We start from the raw sequence: 20,202 nt of genomic DNA, 5'->3' as shown, positions 1-20,202 counted from the left end.
AGGCATATGCAACGTTTCTCTGATGGTATGTCCTTGAAATGAAGAACGTGGAACTCAGCTATTGTAGAGACTGACATAATCAGTGAGTCATGTTTTGTTGTTTTGTGTCTAGGTTAAAACATATCAAAATAGAGTATGTGTTTATTATTGTTAAGAACCTCTCTCTCCCTGTTGGAGGCCATGGAGCATAATGAAAAAGTTTATGGGCTTTGGAGTCAGTGTTGACCTAGGTTCACTTACCAGTTCTGCCACATATTAGCTGTGTAATTTGGGGCTTGTCATTTAGTGAGCCCCATTTGTCTACCTTGTTGAAAAAAAAATCAGGAGCGTCTGGGTGGCTCAGTCAGTTAAGCATCCGACTCTTGATTTTGGCTCAGGTGATGATGTCACAGTTTGTGAGACAGAGCCCTGTGTTGGGCTCTGTGTTGACAGTGTGGATCCTGCTTGAGATTCTCTCTCTCTCTCTCTCTCTCTCTCTCAAAATAAATAACAGTTTTAATAAAAAGAAAATTAAAACTTTCAGAGTTGAGTGTACTAAATCAGATAATCAACATCTTTAAATTATCAAGCTCAAGGCTTGGCACATAGTAGTAACTCTTCAGTAAAAGACAACATCAAGTAGGAAAGTTTTTAATTTTTTTTTTAATGTTTATTTATTTTGAGAGAGAATGATCATGAGCTGGAGAGGGGCAGAGAGAGAGAATCCCAAGCGGGCTCCAACGCAGGGCTCAGTCTCACAAACCATGAGATCATAACCTGAGCCGAAATCAGGAGTCAGATGTTCAACTGACTGAGCCACCCAGGTGTCTCCAGACAAGTAGGAGAAACTTAAGAAGTGACAGCAAGTATACAAAAATCTAACTCCCCTGGCTGTATCCTTTGTAACAGTTGTATTTGTGGCCTAGAGAAGAATAAGCCTGTTGGAAGCCACTATCAAGTGAGGCAAGCAGTGGGAAGCTGACAGGCACATGATTCGCCCAGGCAACCTAAAACCCAAGAGCTCACCAGCCTAGCTGGCTAGCTAGCTGAAAGTGGAATTTAACCCTATAAGGTGTTGTGATTGACAAATTCATGAGTAACGTGGAAATATGGATTCTCTGTAACTATGCATAATGTACTAAGCCCCCTTTTTGCTTTTTTGTTTCCTATAATCTTTAATTTTTTTTTATTTTTTTAAGGTTTATTTTTTAAATTTATTTTTGAGAGAGAGAGAGAGAGACAGACAGAACGTGAGTGGGGCAGGGGCAGAGAGAGAGGAAGATCAGAACCCAAAGCAGGCTCCAGGCTCTGAGTTGTCCACACAGAGCCCAACATGGGGCTCAAACTCACAAACTGTGAGATCATGACCTGAGCCAAAGTCGGATGCTTAACTGACTGAGCCAACCAGGCACCCATAATCTTTAACATTTTTAATAAAATTATATTAACTGAAAATTTAATTCAATAGTATTAGGATATATAGGATATTTTATTTTGGTTTATTCTCTACATTTATATAAATTTGAAGTACCAAAGGAAGGAAGTAAACAACTTTGTTTTCTTTACCAGAACATTTAGTGTGGTAAGGAAGGAGGGACATTACATTTTATTCTAATGCACAAGTGTATTAATTATATTTATATTATATTTCTTGATCTAGGAATACTAAAAAGTCTTCAAGAGCTTTTGCCATTCACCTAGGGGGAAAAAACTACATATGCCATCTTCTCAAGCTTTGCATTTTTCATTTTGTTTTTTAAACTTCAGCTTTATTTTACCATTTCCATATACTTTGCTCAGTAATTTGTATACCCAGCTGACGTGGTTGAAATAGGAGGCTGGGTAGATAGCAGTATGCTTTTTGTCCTTACCTCAGAGCTATAGTGATAATGAGCAAAGTATATAGAAAATAACCTGATGGCTGAATGACATCCACTGAACTCGTGATTGCACTTACAATGGAGAGACTAGAAAGAACAAACTAGAAGTCTAGCTGGCTTTAAAAAGGCAAGACAAAGACTTCGAGTTTCAGCCTCTTACTTTGCCACAATATGTCTCACCCCAAGCAGACGTTCATGCCCAGATAAATAATGCTACATTTAAGTAACAGCACAACATTAATATTACACAGTTAAGAGGATGGTTTCTAAGAGAGCAAAGCTGAAGCATTTAGATTGGTGTTGAAACACAAAGAGACAAGCGCTATCTTTACTGGCCATAGTAAAATTTCTCTTTTGGTTTTAAGGAGTATCGCTACAAGATTGATCTGGATAAATATGGTGGCATTCTGATATTACACCTGATATTACATTTAGTGTTTGGGGCGCCTGCTCAGTCAGTTGAGCATCCAGCTCCTTTTTTTTTTTTTAATGTTTATTTTATTTTTTAGAGAGAGAGAACAAGGGAGGAGCAGACAGAGGGAGACAGAGGATCTGAAGTATGCTCTGTGCTTCAAACCCGTGAACTGTGAGACCATGACCTGAGCCGAAGTCAGATGCTTAACAGACTGAGCCACCCAGATGCCCTATGGACTCTTGATTTTGGCTCAGCTCATGATCCCAGGGTTGGAGGATTGAGCCCCACATCAGGCTCTGTGTGAGCGTGGAGCCTGCTTAAGATTTTCTCTCCTCCCTCTGCCCCTCTTCCTTGCTCATGCTCTGTCTCTCAGTAAATAAATAGATAAATAAATAAACAAATAAATAAATTAATAAATAAATAAATAAATAAATAAATTTTAATGTTTAACTCTGTTTTTCTTAAAGGAATGATTTTTTGTTTTTAGTTAATGCCTTGTAAATATTTTCCCCCCTTCTCTCCTCCTCCTTCCCTTCCCATTCTTTCCTTCCTTACTCCCTGCAGCTCCTCAGAGAAATTTTGAAATTGCCTTCAAGATGTTTGATTTGAACGGAGATGGAGAAGTAGACATGGAGGAGTTTGAACAGGCAAGTTTCCCTGGAAAGTTCCTTTGTGTACATTAATATTTAACACCTTTTCATGTGCCTTGGAGTTATTTTGGTCCTGGTCAGCATACTCAGATGCAATCCAATTTTTGAAGTACCTAATCCATCACGTAAAAAAATCATCCTCACTTTTAATAAGTGGGTTTTGTTTGTTTTCACCCTAAATGTAAGGAATTATTTGAGCATATGATGAAGGTCAAAGTTGTTCTGATTCCCCAACATAGATTAGATCATAATGCTGAGAGGAAAAGTTTTGGATATTCAATCATCTGTTTAGTCAACATTTATTAAACAGCTCCTTTGTGCCAGGCAGTTCCAGAATATAAGGATGAATGACATATGTTCTGAAAGGATTTCCATAATAGAAGGAAAAATGGTACCATACCTTTGAGTATAGCATGTTCAAGCCAGAGATGTACAGTTTCTGATGAATCCTAGGAAGAGATTACATTTCCATAAAACTTCTATCATTGGTGGGCCATGGTATCTCTCTAGATACAATGATTATGATTGTCAGAATGGTTTCAAAACAAAACAAGCATATGTATACATATACATACACATGTATGTATATATGAAGAAAGTATTTGTATTTAAAATAAGGAAAATGGCAAAAAAGAAATGGGGGAAAGTATGAGGTATGTATTTGTAAATAAAAAATTCACAGAAACAAAATGTTTAAATATCTGGAGACATTTATTCAAATCTGAACCCTGTGTCCATCTAATACCTTCACTTTTCCATAATCCTGCACTTGACTAGTATTGCCAGGTGGTCCCAAATGATTATAAATAGAATTTATTTTGTTATTTTTAAAATTATATTTTATTTTGGGTGCCTGGGTGGCTCAGTCGGTTAAGCATCCAACTTCGGCTCAGGTCATGATCTTGCGGTCCATGAGTTCGAGCCCCACATCGGTCTCTATGCTGACAGCTCAGAGCCTGGAGCCTGTTTCAGATTCTGTGTCTCCCTCTCTCTCTGCCCCTCCCCCGTTCATGCTCTGTCTCTCTCTGTCTCAAAAATAAACATTAAAAAAAATTTTTTTTTATTTAAAATTATATTTTATTTTACTTTAGTGGGAGTTAGGGCTAATTTTATTTTCATTCAGACTTTAGTTGAGAAACTGAGTTTTCTCCCCTCCCCCTTTTTTTTTTTATTTTTTAAGTTTTTATTTTAATCCCAGTTAGTTAACATACAATGTTAAATTAGTTTCAGGTGTACGATATAGTAATTAAATACTTCCATATGTCACCCTGTGTTCATCACAAGTGCAGTCTTTAATCCTCATCACCTATTCAGCTCATCCCCTTATTTTATTTTACATTGCACTAGTTTATTTTTTATTGGGATATTATTGACATATAACATTGTATTAGTTTTAGGTGTACAACATAATGATTTGATCTATGTATATATTGCAAAGTGACTACCACAATAAGTTTAGTTAACATCCATCACCACACATAGTTACAAATTAATATTTCTTGTGATGAGAATTTTTAAGATCTACTCTCTTAGCAACTTTCAAATATACAATACAGTTTTGTGAAATATAGTCATCATGCTGTACATAGCATCCCCAGGATTTACTTATAACTACAAGTTTATACCTTTAGACCACCTTCACCCATGGGGATCCCCCCCACCTCTGTCAACCAATAATCTCTTCTCCATATCTATGAGTTCAACTTTTTTTTTAGATTCCATTTGTAAGTTAAATCATACAGTATTTGTCTTTCTCTGTTTGACTGACTTCATGACCTCAAAGGTCCATCCATGTTATTACAAATGGCAGAATTTTCTTCCTTTTATGGCTGAATAATATTCCATTGTGTATATATACCACATTTTCTTTGGCCATTCATCCATTGGTGGAAACTGAGATTGTTCCCATGTCTTGGCTATTGTAAATAATGTTGCAATGAACATGGATGGGTGCAGATATCTCTTCAAGATAGTAATTTTGTTTCCTTCATATAAATACCCAAAAATGGAATTGATGAATCATATGATGGTTCTGTTTTTAATTTTGGGGGAACCTCCATACTATTTTTCGTAGTGACTGCATCAATTTACATTCCCACCAACAGTGCACAAGGGTTCTTTTTTCTCCACACCCTAGCCAACGCTTGTTATTTTTTGTCCTTTTGATAATAGCCATTCTAATAGGTGTAAAGTATTATCTCATTATGGCTTTGATTTCCATGTCCCTGATGATGAGTGATCTTGAGCATATTTTCATGCATCTGCTGGTCATCTGTATGCCCTCTTTGGAAAAATGTCTACTCAGATCCTCTGCCCATTTTTTAATCAGAATGTTTGGATTTTGTTATTGAGCTGTAGGAGTTCTTTATATATTTTGGATATTAACCCTTTATCAGATATATGATTTGCAAATATTTTCTCTGGTTCAGTAGATTGCCTTTTTATTTTGTTGATGGTTTCCTTTGCCACGAAGAGCTTTTTAGTTTGTTAGCCCAATTGATTATATTTGCTTTTGTTGCCTTTGCTTTTGTGTTAAATCCAAAAAATCATCACCAAGACCACAGTCAAGGAGCTTACCACCTATGTTTTCTTCCAGGAGTTTTATAGTTTCAAGTCTTACATTCAAAACTTTAATCCACACTAAATTAATGTTTGTGTATGGTATGAGATAGTGGCCCAGTTTCATTCTTTGGTATGTAGCTGTCCGGTTTTCTGAACACATTTATGGAAGAAGTTGCCCTTTCTCCATTGTATATTCTTGGCTCTCTTGTCATAAATTAATTGACCATATATGTGAGGGTTTATTTCTATTGTTTATTTATTCTATTCCATTGATCAATGTGTCTGTTTTTATACCAATACCATACTGTGATATTTTTTTAAGTTTTATTTATTTATTTTGAGAGAGACAGAGACAGCATGAGTGGGGGTGGGTCAGAGAGAGAGCAGACTGAGAATCCCAAGCAGGCTTCATGCTACCAGCATAGAGCCTAATTCAGGGCTTGAACTCATGAAACCATGAGATCATGACCTGAGCTGAAATTAAGAGCCACCTAAGTCACCCAGGTGCCCCAATACCATAGTGTTTTGATGACTATAGTCTTATAACATAGTTTGAAATCAGGGAGTGTAATGCCTCTAGTTCTTCTTTCTCAAGATCTCTTTGGCTGTTCAGGGTCTAGTTGTTTTTTTTGTTTTTTGTTTTTTTTCCCTAAGAATCAACTTTGGCTGTATTAGTTTTCTCTATAGTTTGTGTGTTTTCTTCTTCTTTTTTTTTCTAATATGAAATTTATTGTCAAATTGGTTTCCACACAACACCCAGTGCTCATCCCAACAGGTCCCCTCCTCAATGCCCATCACCCACTTTCCCCTCCCTCCCGCCCTAGTATATTGTCTTCACAAGGAATAAAAACTAGTTTCAAATATGTACAACCGAGAGCCCAAGTGGTTTTTGTGTTTTCCAATTAATTGATTTCTACTCTCATTTCTTCTACTCATTTTAGGGTTTTTTATGCTCTTTGATGAGTCTCTTAAGATAACATGGCTGGTCATTGTTTTGAGAATTTTCTTTTGTAATGTAAGCATTTAATACTATACATTTCCCTTCAAGCACTGCTATAGAAGCATCCTACAAATTTGATGTGTTGTATTTTCATTATCATTCAGTTTGAAATATTTTCTGTTTCACATGTGATTTCCTTCTTGACCCATAAATTGTTTAGAAGTATATTGTTTAATTTCCAAGTGTGGAGGTTTTGTTTTTTTAGTTATCTTTATTATCTAATTTAATTACATTGTGCTCAGAAAACGTCCTCTGCATGATTTAATCCTTTTAAATGTATTGAGCCTGGTTTTATAGAACTGTATCTGATGTGTTTTATTAAACACATCAATGTGTTTTACTAAAGAATGTATATTCTGCAGTTACTGAGCACAGTGTTTTATAAATGTCAATTTAGTCAAGTTGATTGATAGTGTTGTTCAGGTGTTCTTTGTCCTTACGGATTTTTTTTAACTTAGTCATTCTAGCAGTTGTTGAGAGGGAGATGTTAAAATCTCCAAATATAGGGGTACCTGGGTGGCTCAGTTGGTTAAGTGTCTGACTTTGGCTCAGGTCATGATCTCACAGTTTGTGAACTCAAGCCCTGCATCAGGCTCTTTGCTGTCAGCATAGATCCCATTCAGATCCTCAGTCTCTCTCTCTCTCTCTCTCTCTCTCTCTCTCTCTCTCTCTCTGCCCCTCCCCTGCTTGCATTCTCTCTCTGTCTCTCTCAAAATAAGTGAACTTAAAAAAAATCTCCAACTATAATTAGTCAATTGTTTGTTTTTCTTTAATTCTGCCGATTTGAGCTTTATGTATTTTGAAATTCTCTGCACATTTCTGATTATTGTCTTCCTCATGAATTGGTCCTGTTATAATTATGAAATGTTACTTTTTATCTTTGGTAATACTTTATCTTAAAGTCTATGTGGTATTAACATAGTAATTAAGATTTCTTATACTTACTATTTGCATGGTATGTCTTTTTTGTTTTGTCCATTTACTTTAAATATATCTGTGTTTTCTATTTAACGTACATCTTTTCTAGACAATGTAATTTGGCTCTTGTTTTTTATCCATTCTGACAGTCTTTGCCTTTTAATTGCAGTATTTAGCCCATTGACATTTAACATAATTGCTGATTTAATTGGAATTAGACCTACCATTTTTGCTGTTTGTTTTGTTTGTCCTTTCTGATTTTTGTTCCTCCCTTCTATGTTCCTGCCTTTTTTGAGATTAAATATTTTATCCAGAATTCTGGTTTAATTTGTTCGGCATTTTAGCTGTACCTTTTTGCATTATTTTTATAGTGGTTGCTCTAGGGAGTACAACATAAATTGTTAAATATACACAGTCTACTTAGAATTAATATTCACAAGTTAGGTGAGGTGTGCCGTGAGACCTCAGGCGCCTTTGCTGCCAACAGTGAGCTAACTGCCAGCATTTGGGTGGCCTGGCATGGCGCTCCAGCTGTAATTGTGTCAGCGTGTTATGATGCCATCTCAAACCAACCTGGCTATGGGAATCCCCAGTAGTAAAGTGAAATACTCAAAGCTCTCCAGCACAGACGATGGCTACATTGACCTTCAGTTTAAGAAGAACCCTCCTAAGATCCCATGTAAGGCTGTTTCTGATTGGCACCTTTCGCATTATCGTAGTTTCCCCCCTACTGGCAGGCTATATCAGCAAAGAGGCGACAGACCAGGTGTTCCTGTCCTGATCATTGGCATCCTGGTGTTCCCGCCAGGATTTTACCACCTTCACACTGCCTACTATGTATCCAAAGACTGCTGGGGTTATTCTTATGATGACATTCCAGATTTTAATGACTAGCACCCACCCTTAACCCTGAGGAGAAGAGTCACAGATGGAACTGAGACCAGCTTTAAGATATTGAGCAGAAACTGTGGTTAAGGCTAAGGAATTCTGCAGTTTGCAGATGTTAAAGAAAAGAATGGCCAGACTTATGGGTCCATCTTCGGGATATCATATGAGCTTACAATTAACAAATTAACGAATTAGGACATGCTGTATTTTGCCTTTCCTGGCCCTGGCAAAAGCTGACAAGTTTTTCCACGTGAATATGTATCTTGGAAGAGGAGCAATGTTAATGGTGTGGGAAAGCAGGAGGTTATTCTGTAGTGAAAAGTGTTACTGCTACCATTCTTTTTAGAGTTGAGCATTTCTTTTAAATAGTCCTCATTGTCAGTTTGTTCTGGTGGCAAATGGAAGAATTCAATATGTCAAATTTCATATTACTAGTAATGTATTTTGAAAACATCTAAGTATCTTACCCTTACACTCCTCTCTAACTTTGTGTTCTACTGGAAGACCTTGGCAAAATCAAGTGTCAGTATGGGTGCATCTGTAATATTTTTTGCTACTTGCTTCCTTACTAACAGCAGCCAGGACTTTTTAAAATCTCAGAGCAGGTTTCCGAAAGGTAAACACTTCTCTCTGTTCACCCATCCTTGGTCAGCTTTGATTTGGCCCACCAGTAAGTTGGCCAACATACAATTTGGGTCATTCTGTTCTTTTAGATCAATATGTTCTATATATCATGGCTTTAAAGACTAGACTGTAGGCTGTTTCCTAAGAAAAAAAGTGTAGCTAAATGGTTATTATTTAGAGATTATAAGCCTGTTGTTAGCACCTTGTATTATGATGTCATTCTGCTGAACATTGCAAGACTCCGCCTAGATCCTTAGAGAACTAGACTGCCTTAAGTTTGATTCTGTTTCCTAGCTTGCAAAAAGTGACATATTCAAAAGAAATTAAATGCCAAAATCTAAAAAAAATATATAATGTTCACATGAAATGTAGTAACTCTGCAACCATAAGGTTTTATTTACCTCTTCATCCTTTATGCTATATTTGTTCTATGTATTACATCTACATATGTAATAAACCCCATAATAGTTTTTGTAATTTTTGCTCTAAGTCATATGTTTTTTTTTTTTATTTTGTTTAAAGTTTATTTATTTTGAGAGAGAGAGAGAGAGTATGCTCAGGAGAGGGCAGAGAGAGAGAGGGAGAGAGAGAGAGAGAGAGAGAGAGAGAGAGAGAAAGAATATCCCAAGCAGGCTTCACACTGTCAGCATAGAGTCCAGTGCAGGGCTTGAACTCACAAACCGTGAGTTCAAGACCTGAGCCGAAACGAACAGTTGGATGCTTAACCGACTGAGCCACCCAGGTGCTCCAAGTTATAAGTTTTTTAAAGAAAATAGGAGAAAAATAGTTTATTATATTTACTAACATATTTAGCATTTCTGATGCCCTTCATTCCTTCCTAAAGATCCTAGTTTCTATATGGTATTATTTCCATTCAATTGGAAAAACTTTCTTTAGCATTTCTTGTAGTGCACATTTGTTGGTGATGAATTAATTTATATCATCATTATTTTGGGAAGGAAATTCTAGATATACAGCTCTTGATGTAGATGTAAAATTCTCAGTTGTTTAACTACTGATTCCTTCTGATGAAAAGTCTGGCTATTTGAACCATTGTTCCCCTATTTGCAATATGTTGTTTTTCTCTCTCTGCTTTCCAGATTTTCTCTTTATATTTGGTTTCTAGAAATTTGATAATATTGTTCCTCAGTGTCGTTTTCTTTGTATTTGTCCTTGTTGGTATTTGATGAGCTATTTGTATCTATAAATTTATGATTTTTATCAAATTTGAGAAGTTCCTGGCCATTATGTCTTAAAAATTTGGCGGGGGGCATTCTTTCTTACCTCTCTGACCCTCCACTAACACAAATGTTAAGACCATCTGTGATATTACCTCACAAATCTCTAAAGCTTTATTATTTTTTTTCCAATATTTTTTCCTCTCTGCTGTTCAAGCTGTGTAGTTTCTCTTGACTTATCTTCATATTCACTGACTCTTTGATCATTACAATTCTGCTATTAAGTTAATCCACTGAATTTGTATTTCGGGTACTGCGTGTTTCAGTTCTAGAACTTCCATTTCATTTTTGATATAGTTTTCCTTCTCATCTGAAATGTCCTATCTTTTCCTTATTCGTAAGTATATATTATATACTTGAACACTATTATTTAACTGTTTTAAAATTCTTGTCAATAATTTCTAATATCTGGGTCATCTTGGGGTTGTCTCCATTGTCTTTTCTCCTGAAGATGAGCCTTATTTCCCAGTTCCTTCATATGTCAAATAAATTTGGATCTTTGTCTAAATATTGTGAATAACATGTTGTAGACTTTAGATTTTGCTATATTCATCTGAAGAAAGTTTTGTTTTAGCAGGTGATTAGCTCAACTGTATTTGACTGGAGTTTATATATAGAATATAAACTACCCTTCTTTGGGGAAGAAGGCTCCCTTTCTTTGGCTTTTTCCTTTTCAGGATTTCCCCCTCACTTTCCAATGGGTGTAGTTGGTCCAGATTCTGTCTTTGTGGTTTTTAAAGCCAGAAAAACTGAGAGGACCAATCCTCCTGATGCAGACTGGGGACTTCCTTCACCTCTCAGAAGCAAAATTGCCGTAACTTCTCTACTCTTATTATAGATACTAAACTCTAGATTTGAATTTAGAGCAAATGGTACTTATTTCTGGCATCGATGCTGATGTGCAAAATGACTTGGAACAGTCGCTTCACTATCCCATTCACTGTTAGAGAAGGGAGTGCTAATTTGCTAATTTCGTCTAACGTGATGCCTTGATAACTGGCCTTCTTAAACTGTTACAACTAATAATATTGATCACAAGGAATCTTGATGTAAAAACTCTTTTAGACCAACAACAACAAATTATAAGGTAGTTCATGAGTGAACGGCTCTCTTTAGAAGTTTCTCTGCTCATCTTTATATATTTTACATTGTTGGGAAGTATAATAATTTATTAAGTTGAAAGTGCTCTAGGCTTCCAAACATTCAAACTTTGCTCTGATTTCCCAGGGAAACAGGTGTTTTCTTAACAGTGTATTCATCAAGCTTGTAAAAAAAAAAAAAAAAAGTTAAACAGAACCAGGAAAAAGACCTCACATATTTTAAAGTTAATGTTACATAAAGCAAACTAATAGCTGTTGTTACTCTTTGATTCATCTTTTTCCAAAAATCACTTTTTTTACGTATTTTTTAAAAACTTTTCATTTATTATTTTTTTTGTTTGTTTATTTTTGAGAGAAAGAAAGAGAGAGAGAACAGGCAGGCACGAGCAGGGAAGGGGCACAGAGAGAGGGAGACACAGAATCCAAAGCAGGCTCCAGGTTCTGAGCTGTCAGCACACAGCCTGATACAGGGCTTGAACCCACAAACCATGAGATCATGACCTGACCCCCAAATTCAGATGCTCAACTGACTGAGCTACCCAGATGCCCTGTTTCCAGAAATCACGTTGATCATGCATAAATACATATTACTAAAAGGCATTGATCAACTGTGTACTAAATGTGAGTTTTCTCTGACTTTTGTATCACCACGGATCCTTTCTCTAACCCATTTCGTAACAGATCGTAAAACAGAACTAACCTAGCAAAAGATAGCTAAAATAAAAAGCTTCATGGGGCACCTGGGTGGCTTAGTCAGTTAAGCATCTAACTCTTAATTTCAGCTCAGGTAATGATCTCACAGTTTGGTCCGTGAGATCGAGCCTCACTGTTAGTGCAAAGCCTGCTTGGAATTCTCTCTCTCTCTCTCTCTCTCTCTCTCTCTCTCTCTCTCTTTCTCTGCTTCTCCCTCGCTCATGCATGCACACACACACACGCACACATACACACACCCTCTGTCTCTCTCTCTCAAATAAATAAACTTAAAAACAAAAACCTCATAACTGTTTGGGCTCTATTCACCCAGTGCCATGACAGAAATGGGTTTTTTTAGTAGGAAAGTATGAGAAGTAATAACTCATTTATGAGACAGAAGAAAAAGAATGAAATTTTATTTAAGAGATCATGTTTTAAATTTTTTTTATTTTCTCCACATCATATAGCATATAGTAAGCATTCACATGACAAGTTGAATTGATGTTTGATTGATTCTCATATTATACCCTTAACAAATTATCTAAATAAAAATATTTTAAGAAAAGATTTCCCAACTGAGAAATTCTGACAAAACATTCTGTCACCATGCCCCCACACAAAATCTAGTAATACATTTAAAAAAAAAATTTTTTAAAGAATGCCTATTTTTAGTAATAGTTTACATATAATAACATAGTATTTAGACTATGCTATTATTAATCACTAATGAAAAGATGATATAACATCAGCTAGTTAATTTTACCTAAAAACATTCCTTTTTCCCAGTCACTTACACACACATTCTCAGCACCACACTTTTGAAGCTGATATACACAATTTCCACCACAGGAAGGATATAAGCTGCAATATTTATAGCCACAGGCAAAATGTAAATCATGGCAGGTCCTGATACAGATTTTCACTTCTGGTTCACTGCTACTGAAAATTCTTCATTTCTTAGAATTAGGCAGATAAAGTGAATTGTGTATTGCCTTCAAGACAATGATGAAAAGTATTCTTTTCTTTTGAGAGGAAGAGTGTGTGCAGGGGAGGAGCAGATAGAGAATCCTAAGCAGGCTCCACACCCAGCACAGAGCCATATGTGGGGCTGACCATGAGATCTTGACCTAAGCCAGAATCAGGAGTCGGACGTTTAACCAACTGAGCCACCCAGGCCCCCGTAAAAATGTTCTGATTATCTTGGATTCAATTTAAAGTCTAAAAATCTTCAACCTAAATAATTGAAAAATCCATTGTATGGGAATGCAAGCTGGTGCAGCCACTCTGGAAAACAGTATGAAGGTTCCTCAAAAAATTAAAAATAGAACTACCCTACGACCCAGCAATTGCACTACTAGGTATTTATCCAAGGGATACAGGTGTGCTGTTTCCAAGGGACACATGCACCCCCATGTTTATAACAGCACTATCCACAATAGCCAAAGTATGGAAAGAGCCCAAATGTCTGTTGATGGATGAATGGATTAAGAAGATGTGGTATATATATACACACAATGTAGTATTACTCGGCAATCAAAAAGAATGAAACTACGTGGATGGAACTGGAGGGTATTATGCTAAGTGAAATTAGTCAGTCAGAGAAAGACAAATATCATATGACTTTACTCATCTGAGGACTTTAAGAGACAAAACAGATGAACATAAGGGAAGGGAAACAAAAAAATATAAAAATGGGGGGGGTACAAAACAGAAGAGACTCATAAAAATGGAGAACAAACAGGGTTGCTGGAGGGGTTGTGGGAAGGGGGATGGGCTAAATGGGTAAAGGGCACTAAGGAATCTACTCCTGAAATCATTGTTGCACTATATGCTAACTAAGTTGGATGTAAATTTTAAAAAATAAAAAATTTAATTTAAAAAAATTTAATTTAATTTAAAAAAAACAAAAGAAAAATCCATTGTATACCTGTCTTTCAAATCTCCATGTGTATAAGAAACAAATGTCAGCTAATCTCTTTTTTTTTTTTAACGTTTATTACTGAGAGAGAGAGAGACAGAGCATGCGCAGGGGAGTGGCAGAGAGAGGGGGAGACACAGAATCCGAAGCAGGCTCCAGGCTCCAGGCTCCGAGCTGTCAGCACAGAGCCTGACGCGGGGCTCGAACTCACAAACTGTGAGATCATGACCTGAGCTGAAGTCGGTCGCTCAACCAGCTGAGCCACCCAGGCGCCTCTGTCAGCTAATCTTATTACCATGATAAAACATGAACCCTGAAGAAATCATATCAATAGCATGTATGTTACTAACCTAGAGTTACAAGGAGACTTAGGGATGATATACTCTAACCGTGAACTTTTCCAATGAGAAAAGTTAAAGCCCAAAGAGTTTAAATAACCTGCATAAATTCTTTCTCACTGCAGAACAACAGAATCAGACCCCATGTCTCCTGACTCCTTGTCTAGTTATACTACTTCACTCTTTATGGAGCCACAGACTTAAATTGTCTTAAACATTCTTTATGATCACACATAATAAATAAAATAAATGAGACATTTAACTAAGACAAATCTGTTGTTACAACTCTTAAGTTTTTAAGTGTTTCGCTTTTCTAATTTGGCCATTTAAAAACCATCACCCACAAAGCTGTATGTATTGGTTATTTATATAACATACTTTTATTATTTCTCTTTACATATCCCAATTTTAATTATTTTGATTTGTTGCTCTTTTAGCTTGTGAAGAGGTAGAAAAGAATGCAGGAACAAGTAAAAAAAAAAAAAAAAAGAAAGAAAGAAAAGAAAAAAACTGTAACAATCATAGACTTGCTTCATAAAGCTCATTTATATAGTTAAGCCATGGTTGCTAGTTCCAGAAATTATTCTTTCTCAAAAAGCTCATTTAAAACTTCTCAAAGATTAAAAATTCTCCAGCTTTTCTTGAGGAGTTATTTTCTATCAACTTTGTATTTCATTTATCATTCTAATAAATGTGTTCTCTCTCTTAGATGTCAGTATTTGCCCGTAGCTGTGCTGCCTTTTGTCATAACTGGAGAGTCCGTAGTGAGAAGCGTGAAGTTTTTAAAAGTCTCCTGAGATATGGACTGTATTACTGTGAAGTTAATGATTATTTTAGTATTGTGTGAGGGGTTTTGAGCCTCAAAAACAAATGCATACTCTTTTCTGAAGAGAGGTTTTTAAGAGCATCTCAATGATAAAGGTGTGAGGCGTATGTTTGAATCCTGGTTCTGCTCCTTGCCAGCTACTTGACCTTGAACAAGTTATTAAGCGTTAAGTATTATGTGCCTTGAATTCCTCATCTATAAAAAGAGGATAGTCATAAGACTTATAGGATTGTTGTGAGCATTAAAATACAATTGTAGCAGAGGGTAGACAAATCAATAGTTGGTTACTTTTTTAAAAAGTTTTTAAATTTTAGAGAGTGCATGGAAGCGAGGAAGAGGGGCAGATGGAGGTGGGTAGAGAGAAAGAGATCTTTTTTTTTTTTTAAGAGAGAAAATCTTAAGCAGGCTCTGTGCTCAACACGGAGCCCAAAGCAGGGCTTGATCCCACAACTCTGGGATCATGCCCTGAGCTGAAATCAAGAGTCAGATACTCAGCCAACTGAACCACCCAGGTGCCCCATCTTGTTCTTACTTTTTTTTTTTTTTCAACGTTTATTTATTTTTGGGACAGAGAGAGACAGAGCATGAACGGGGGAGGGGCAGAGAGAGAGGGAGACACAGAATCGGAAACAGGCTCCAGGCTCTGAGCCATCAGCCCAGAGCCGGACGCGGGGCTCGAACTCCCGGACCGCGAGATCGTGACCTGGCTGAAGTCGGACGCTTAACCGACTGCGCCACCCAGGCGCCCCTGTTCTTACTTTTATATATTTTTCTACTTTGTAATGTTTTTGTGGATGGGGGTTTGCTTCTCTTTTAGGTTCAGAGCATCATTCGCTCCCAAACCAGTATGGGTATGCGTCACAGAGATCGTCCTACTACCGGCAACACCCTCAAGTCTGGCTTGTGTTCAGCCCTCACGACCTACTTCTTTGGAGCTGATCTTAAGGGAAAGCTGACAATCAAAAACTTCCTTGAATTTCAGCGTAAACTTCAGCATGATGTTCTGAAACTAGAGGTAGGTATCCCTGGCTTCAGGGGATCAGAGCACTGTCCTCACATATGCACTTAGATCCTCTGGGCTGGGGAGGCCTGCACTATAGACATCCTTTCATTCTGTCTCCAGCTGTGAGAACTGATTGGTTTGAACCAGATAACAGTTGGGAAATATTATGTTCTGTGAAGAAGTCTTGGAGTGAGGTGGTTCTGGGACCGAAAGCCAAAACACTCTAAATTGAAAATCTTAGTTGTCTTTGGATACTCAGCTTGAGGAAGGAAAAATTCAGGGGCCAGAGCAGTGCTCACCCTGACCACGTATCCCCAGTTTTATGTTATTCTGTAGAAGGCACCAGAGGTGGAGGGGGGATCATAAGTAGATCTTTCTTTGAAAGTTTACCAAGGTAAAAACTGCTGGAAACCCAAAATGTCAGAATAAAAATACAAGTGCTCGGAGTTGGAAAAATGTCATACGGTGTTTGGAGATTTACTTTTCCACTCACGGTTTAGACCATCGTGCTATTCAGTTCCCAAAAACAATTCTATAAGGACATTACCTTTCTCTGTGTGTTTACTTATTGAATTAAGTGTATTTTGAGTTAATTGGCTACTAAGTCTATTCAATTCAAAATATTCATTAAGTGTCTCCTAATGCACTTTTTTGTGGAAAAACTGAAACCTCATTTCTTCAGATTTTGTAAAAATTCCCTGAGATGGTATTTCTCAACCTGTTTTTTTAAAAAAACATGTTTAATATTCATTTGAAATTTGAAACCATCAAACTACTCTGACTAAAAACACATTTAAGTATTGGAGAAAAGCACTGCTTTGTTTTTAAACTGTGTATATTACTTCTTCAGCTGCTCTTCCATTTTTCTCTAAGAGTCTGATAATGCTACTCCCACCTCTTACCCACTCAACTCAATTGAGACAGTTTGAAAAATCACAACCGAATTCCCAGTATTGATAAGAACACTGTCGAATGTTCATACTTTAAGAAAGAAGTGTAGATAATACTAAAAATCAGATCAAACCTTGAAATGTGCTTTAGTACTTGTTTTTTTTTTAAATGATGTAATTGATATTCAAAGAATTTCCCTCATAAAAACAAAAACCTAATGGATCTCTACAATTCAGCCTGCTTGAGAACAGTTCTTGTCCCCTATAGTAAGTGGGAAGTGGTGTGTGTGTGTGTGTACATAGAGAGAGAGAGAGCAGGGGAAGCAAAACTTTACCGTCCTAGAGTCTCTGACTGGGGCTGACAATCAAATTGACATAGAGCAGATTAACAGGAGAAAAGCACATAGATTTCAACACACACCTGGGAACCCGCATAGGAAAATGAAAACCCAAAGAAGTGGCTAGGCTTAAGAGAGTGTATATACTGAACTGAACAAAGACAGGCAGCTTACCTTTATAAAGTTTGCATTATTATCACCAGAGAAGTGGAGTCAAAGTTGAGAGTAATCCATATAAACAGATCATGTTTAAATAATTCTTAGCTTCCTTTAGTCTCCCCATATATTTTAGTTACTTTTCCATGGTTGCCTCTCTCCATTTCTTTCCTGCTGATATAGAGAGGACATCTTTCACATCATCTTTCAGGAGTCTGATAACTTTTGTGTATCAGACCTAGTACATTTTGGTATGTACTAGGATTCTAGGCATATGCCTTATTCCCCAGTATGCATGGTTTTCTTTGGAATGGTCTTCTTTGGAAATTTTATAACATAATCTGGGAATGTAAATTACTTACCGATTATATAAGTACAATTTAACATAAAGTATAGATCCATAAAATGCAGTTCGAGAATACAGGCAACGGTACTTTCAACAAACTTTAAACAACAGTTTGGGGTCATCAAGGGCACGAAGCAGGTGCCAGCCTGACCACAACCTAGCCTGACACTCATTCCTGGACACACAGGTCAGAGTCTGAAGAGACAGAGCATGGGGCTTTTGTCTTTCACTCTGAGAAGTTATAGAGCTGAAACCAAGCCCACTAACATTACCAGTGAGGTAGATTATCAATGTGGATCACCAATGAGGTAGAATGTTACAAAGCAGATGAGGGATTTCATACATGTATGCCTGCACACAGCCTATACCCAAATACAGACAAAAGGAGATCTAAAAGACAGTTGTATCTAAGATACTTATTGTGGAAGCTCTCTTGTATTTGATATTGACTTAGGATCATCTGTAGATTTTGGTCTAAGACTATCAAGACTCTTCCTGTTTGCCAATCAGCAATTCCTCGTGTAAGGGAATCAGTAGACCCTTTTGTGAAAGAACCCAGCCTAACATGTAATAAATATTCTATAAATGTTTAGTAATCCTGAATCCATTCTTTCCATGTAATGGTATGAGTCCAGTGAATAAGTGCCTCCTTATCAATAACTCCCAGATTTAAAGTTTCACAAGTCAGTTTTTTGTCTTTCCAATTAGATTTGGGGTTTTTTTTTGTAATATGAAATTTATTGTCGGGTTGGTTTCCATGCAACACCCAGTGCTCATCCCGACAGGTGCCCTCCTTATTTGGGGTTTTTTTTTTTCCCCAATGTTTATTTGTTTTGAGAGAGAGAAAAAGAAAGAGAGTGCGTGCAAGTAGGGAGAAGGGGTAAGAGAGAAGGAGAGAGAGAATCCCAAGCAGGCTCTGCACTGTCAGTGCAGAGCCCAGTGCAGGACTGGATCCCACAAACTGTGAGATCATGAGCTGAGACAAAAATCAAGAGTCAGACACTCAACTGACTGAGCCACCCAGGTGCCCCTCCAGTTAGATTTGTAATTCTTTGAGAAAAGTGTGAATAGAAGAAAGAACATACCTTTGGTGCTCTCATAATGAGACCTGAATTAAAATTTCGTTTCCACCGCTTTCTGGCTCTGTGACATTTATTGAGTGAGTGATTCTCTCTGAGCCTAGGCCCTCATTTGTCAAACAGGGCAATGGTTAAATGAGATCGTGTTTCTTATGGGCTGAATTGTATTCCGCCAGAATTCTTATTTTGGAGCTCTTATCCCCAGTACCTCAGTATGTGACTGTATTTGGAAATAGGGTCCTTAATGAGGTGATTAAGTTAAAATGAGGCCATTAGGGTGGACTCTAATGCAGTCCTACTGGTGTCTTTGTAAGAAGAGGAAATTTATTGACATGCAGACACCAGGGGTGCGCATGCACCGAGGAACAACTACGTAAAGAAACAGCAAGAGGGTAGCCAACTATAAGCCAAGGAAGAGAAGCCTCAGAGGAGACCTGTTCTTCCTGTACCTTGATCTTAGACTTGCAGCCGCCAGAATTGTGAGAAAGTAAATTTGCATTGTTTGTTTACCCAGCTGATGGTATTTTGGTAAGGCAGCCCTAGCAAACCGATACAGTGGTATGTGCCTGATACCAGCTGACCTGTACTATACCTTTAATAAGTATTCTTTCACCTTCTCTGCATGTCCTCTGCCACTGCTATGGCAGTTGGCGCATAGTAGGCATTTAAATAGGTCACCTCAAATGAATGACTGAAAAGTCCTGTGTTGAAATACTTTTCTGATAAAACTTCTGGAAAATGGAAGCAAAGTTTTGTTTTTATGAAACGCTTTTAATATTACTTTTCAAAGTATGGGTAATTTCTCCCTTCACTGAATATGAAACATAATCTCATCATCATAGCCAAGAGGAAAATGGAAATGATTAATAGTAGCTTAACTTTCATATGGGTTTTTATAATTCCATCATTCTATTTACCTCTTACTAGTTTTATTTCATAACTTAACTTATTTACTTTAAAATTTCAGATCAAGGAGATTTATTGTTCCACTTAGTTATTTCTGTCTTTTTCTCACTACAGTAGCTTTGAGAGTGAAGAGAACACTATTTATCTGTCAAGTTTAATTTCCAGAGGGATCAGGGAAGAGGGGAAAGTCCATAACCATTCATTGAGTGTGTGCTATGAGCCACGTAGTTTATGTATATTACATGCCTTTATTTTATATTATTTTATTTTATTCTATTTTATTTTATTTTATTTTAATGTTTATTTATTTTTGAGAGAGAGGGATACACAGAATCCAAAACAGGCTCCAGGCTCTGAGCTGTCAGCACAGAGCTCGACGCAAGGCTCGAACCCACTACTGCGAGATCGTGACCTGAGCTGAAGTCAGATGCTTAACCAACTGAGCTGAGCCACTC

General features: G+C 37.1%; 1 protein-coding gene and 1 pseudogene across 10 annotated transcripts in view; both read left to right on the top strand.

Annotated features, from left to right (window-relative positions):
- MICU1 (mitochondrial calcium uptake 1) overlaps window positions 1-20,202 on the top strand; it is a 248,255-nt gene that overhangs the window by 158,726 nt on the left and 69,327 nt on the right. For all 10 annotated transcript variants that reach the window (XM_019813253.2, XM_003994041.4, XM_019813251.2 and 7 more), the window contains 2 exons: window positions 2,839-2,921; window positions 15,847-16,044. In XM_019813253.2, coding sequence (XP_019668812.1) covers window positions 2,839-2,921; window positions 15,847-16,044 — 281 coding nt within the window. The remainder of the gene's footprint in view (window positions 1-2,838; window positions 2,922-15,846; window positions 16,045-20,202) is intronic.
- Window positions 7,178-9,492, top strand: LOC109492495 (annotated as a pseudogene).

The sequence above is a fragment of the Felis catus genome, chromosome D2 (assembly GCF_018350175.1).
Source record: "Felis catus isolate Fca126 chromosome D2, F.catus_Fca126_mat1.0, whole genome shotgun sequence".
Taxonomy (NCBI): Eukaryota; Metazoa; Chordata; class Mammalia; order Carnivora; family Felidae; genus Felis; species Felis catus.
Note: the sequence above shows the minus strand (reverse complement) of the source record. Positions and strands in the feature narration are given on the sequence as shown.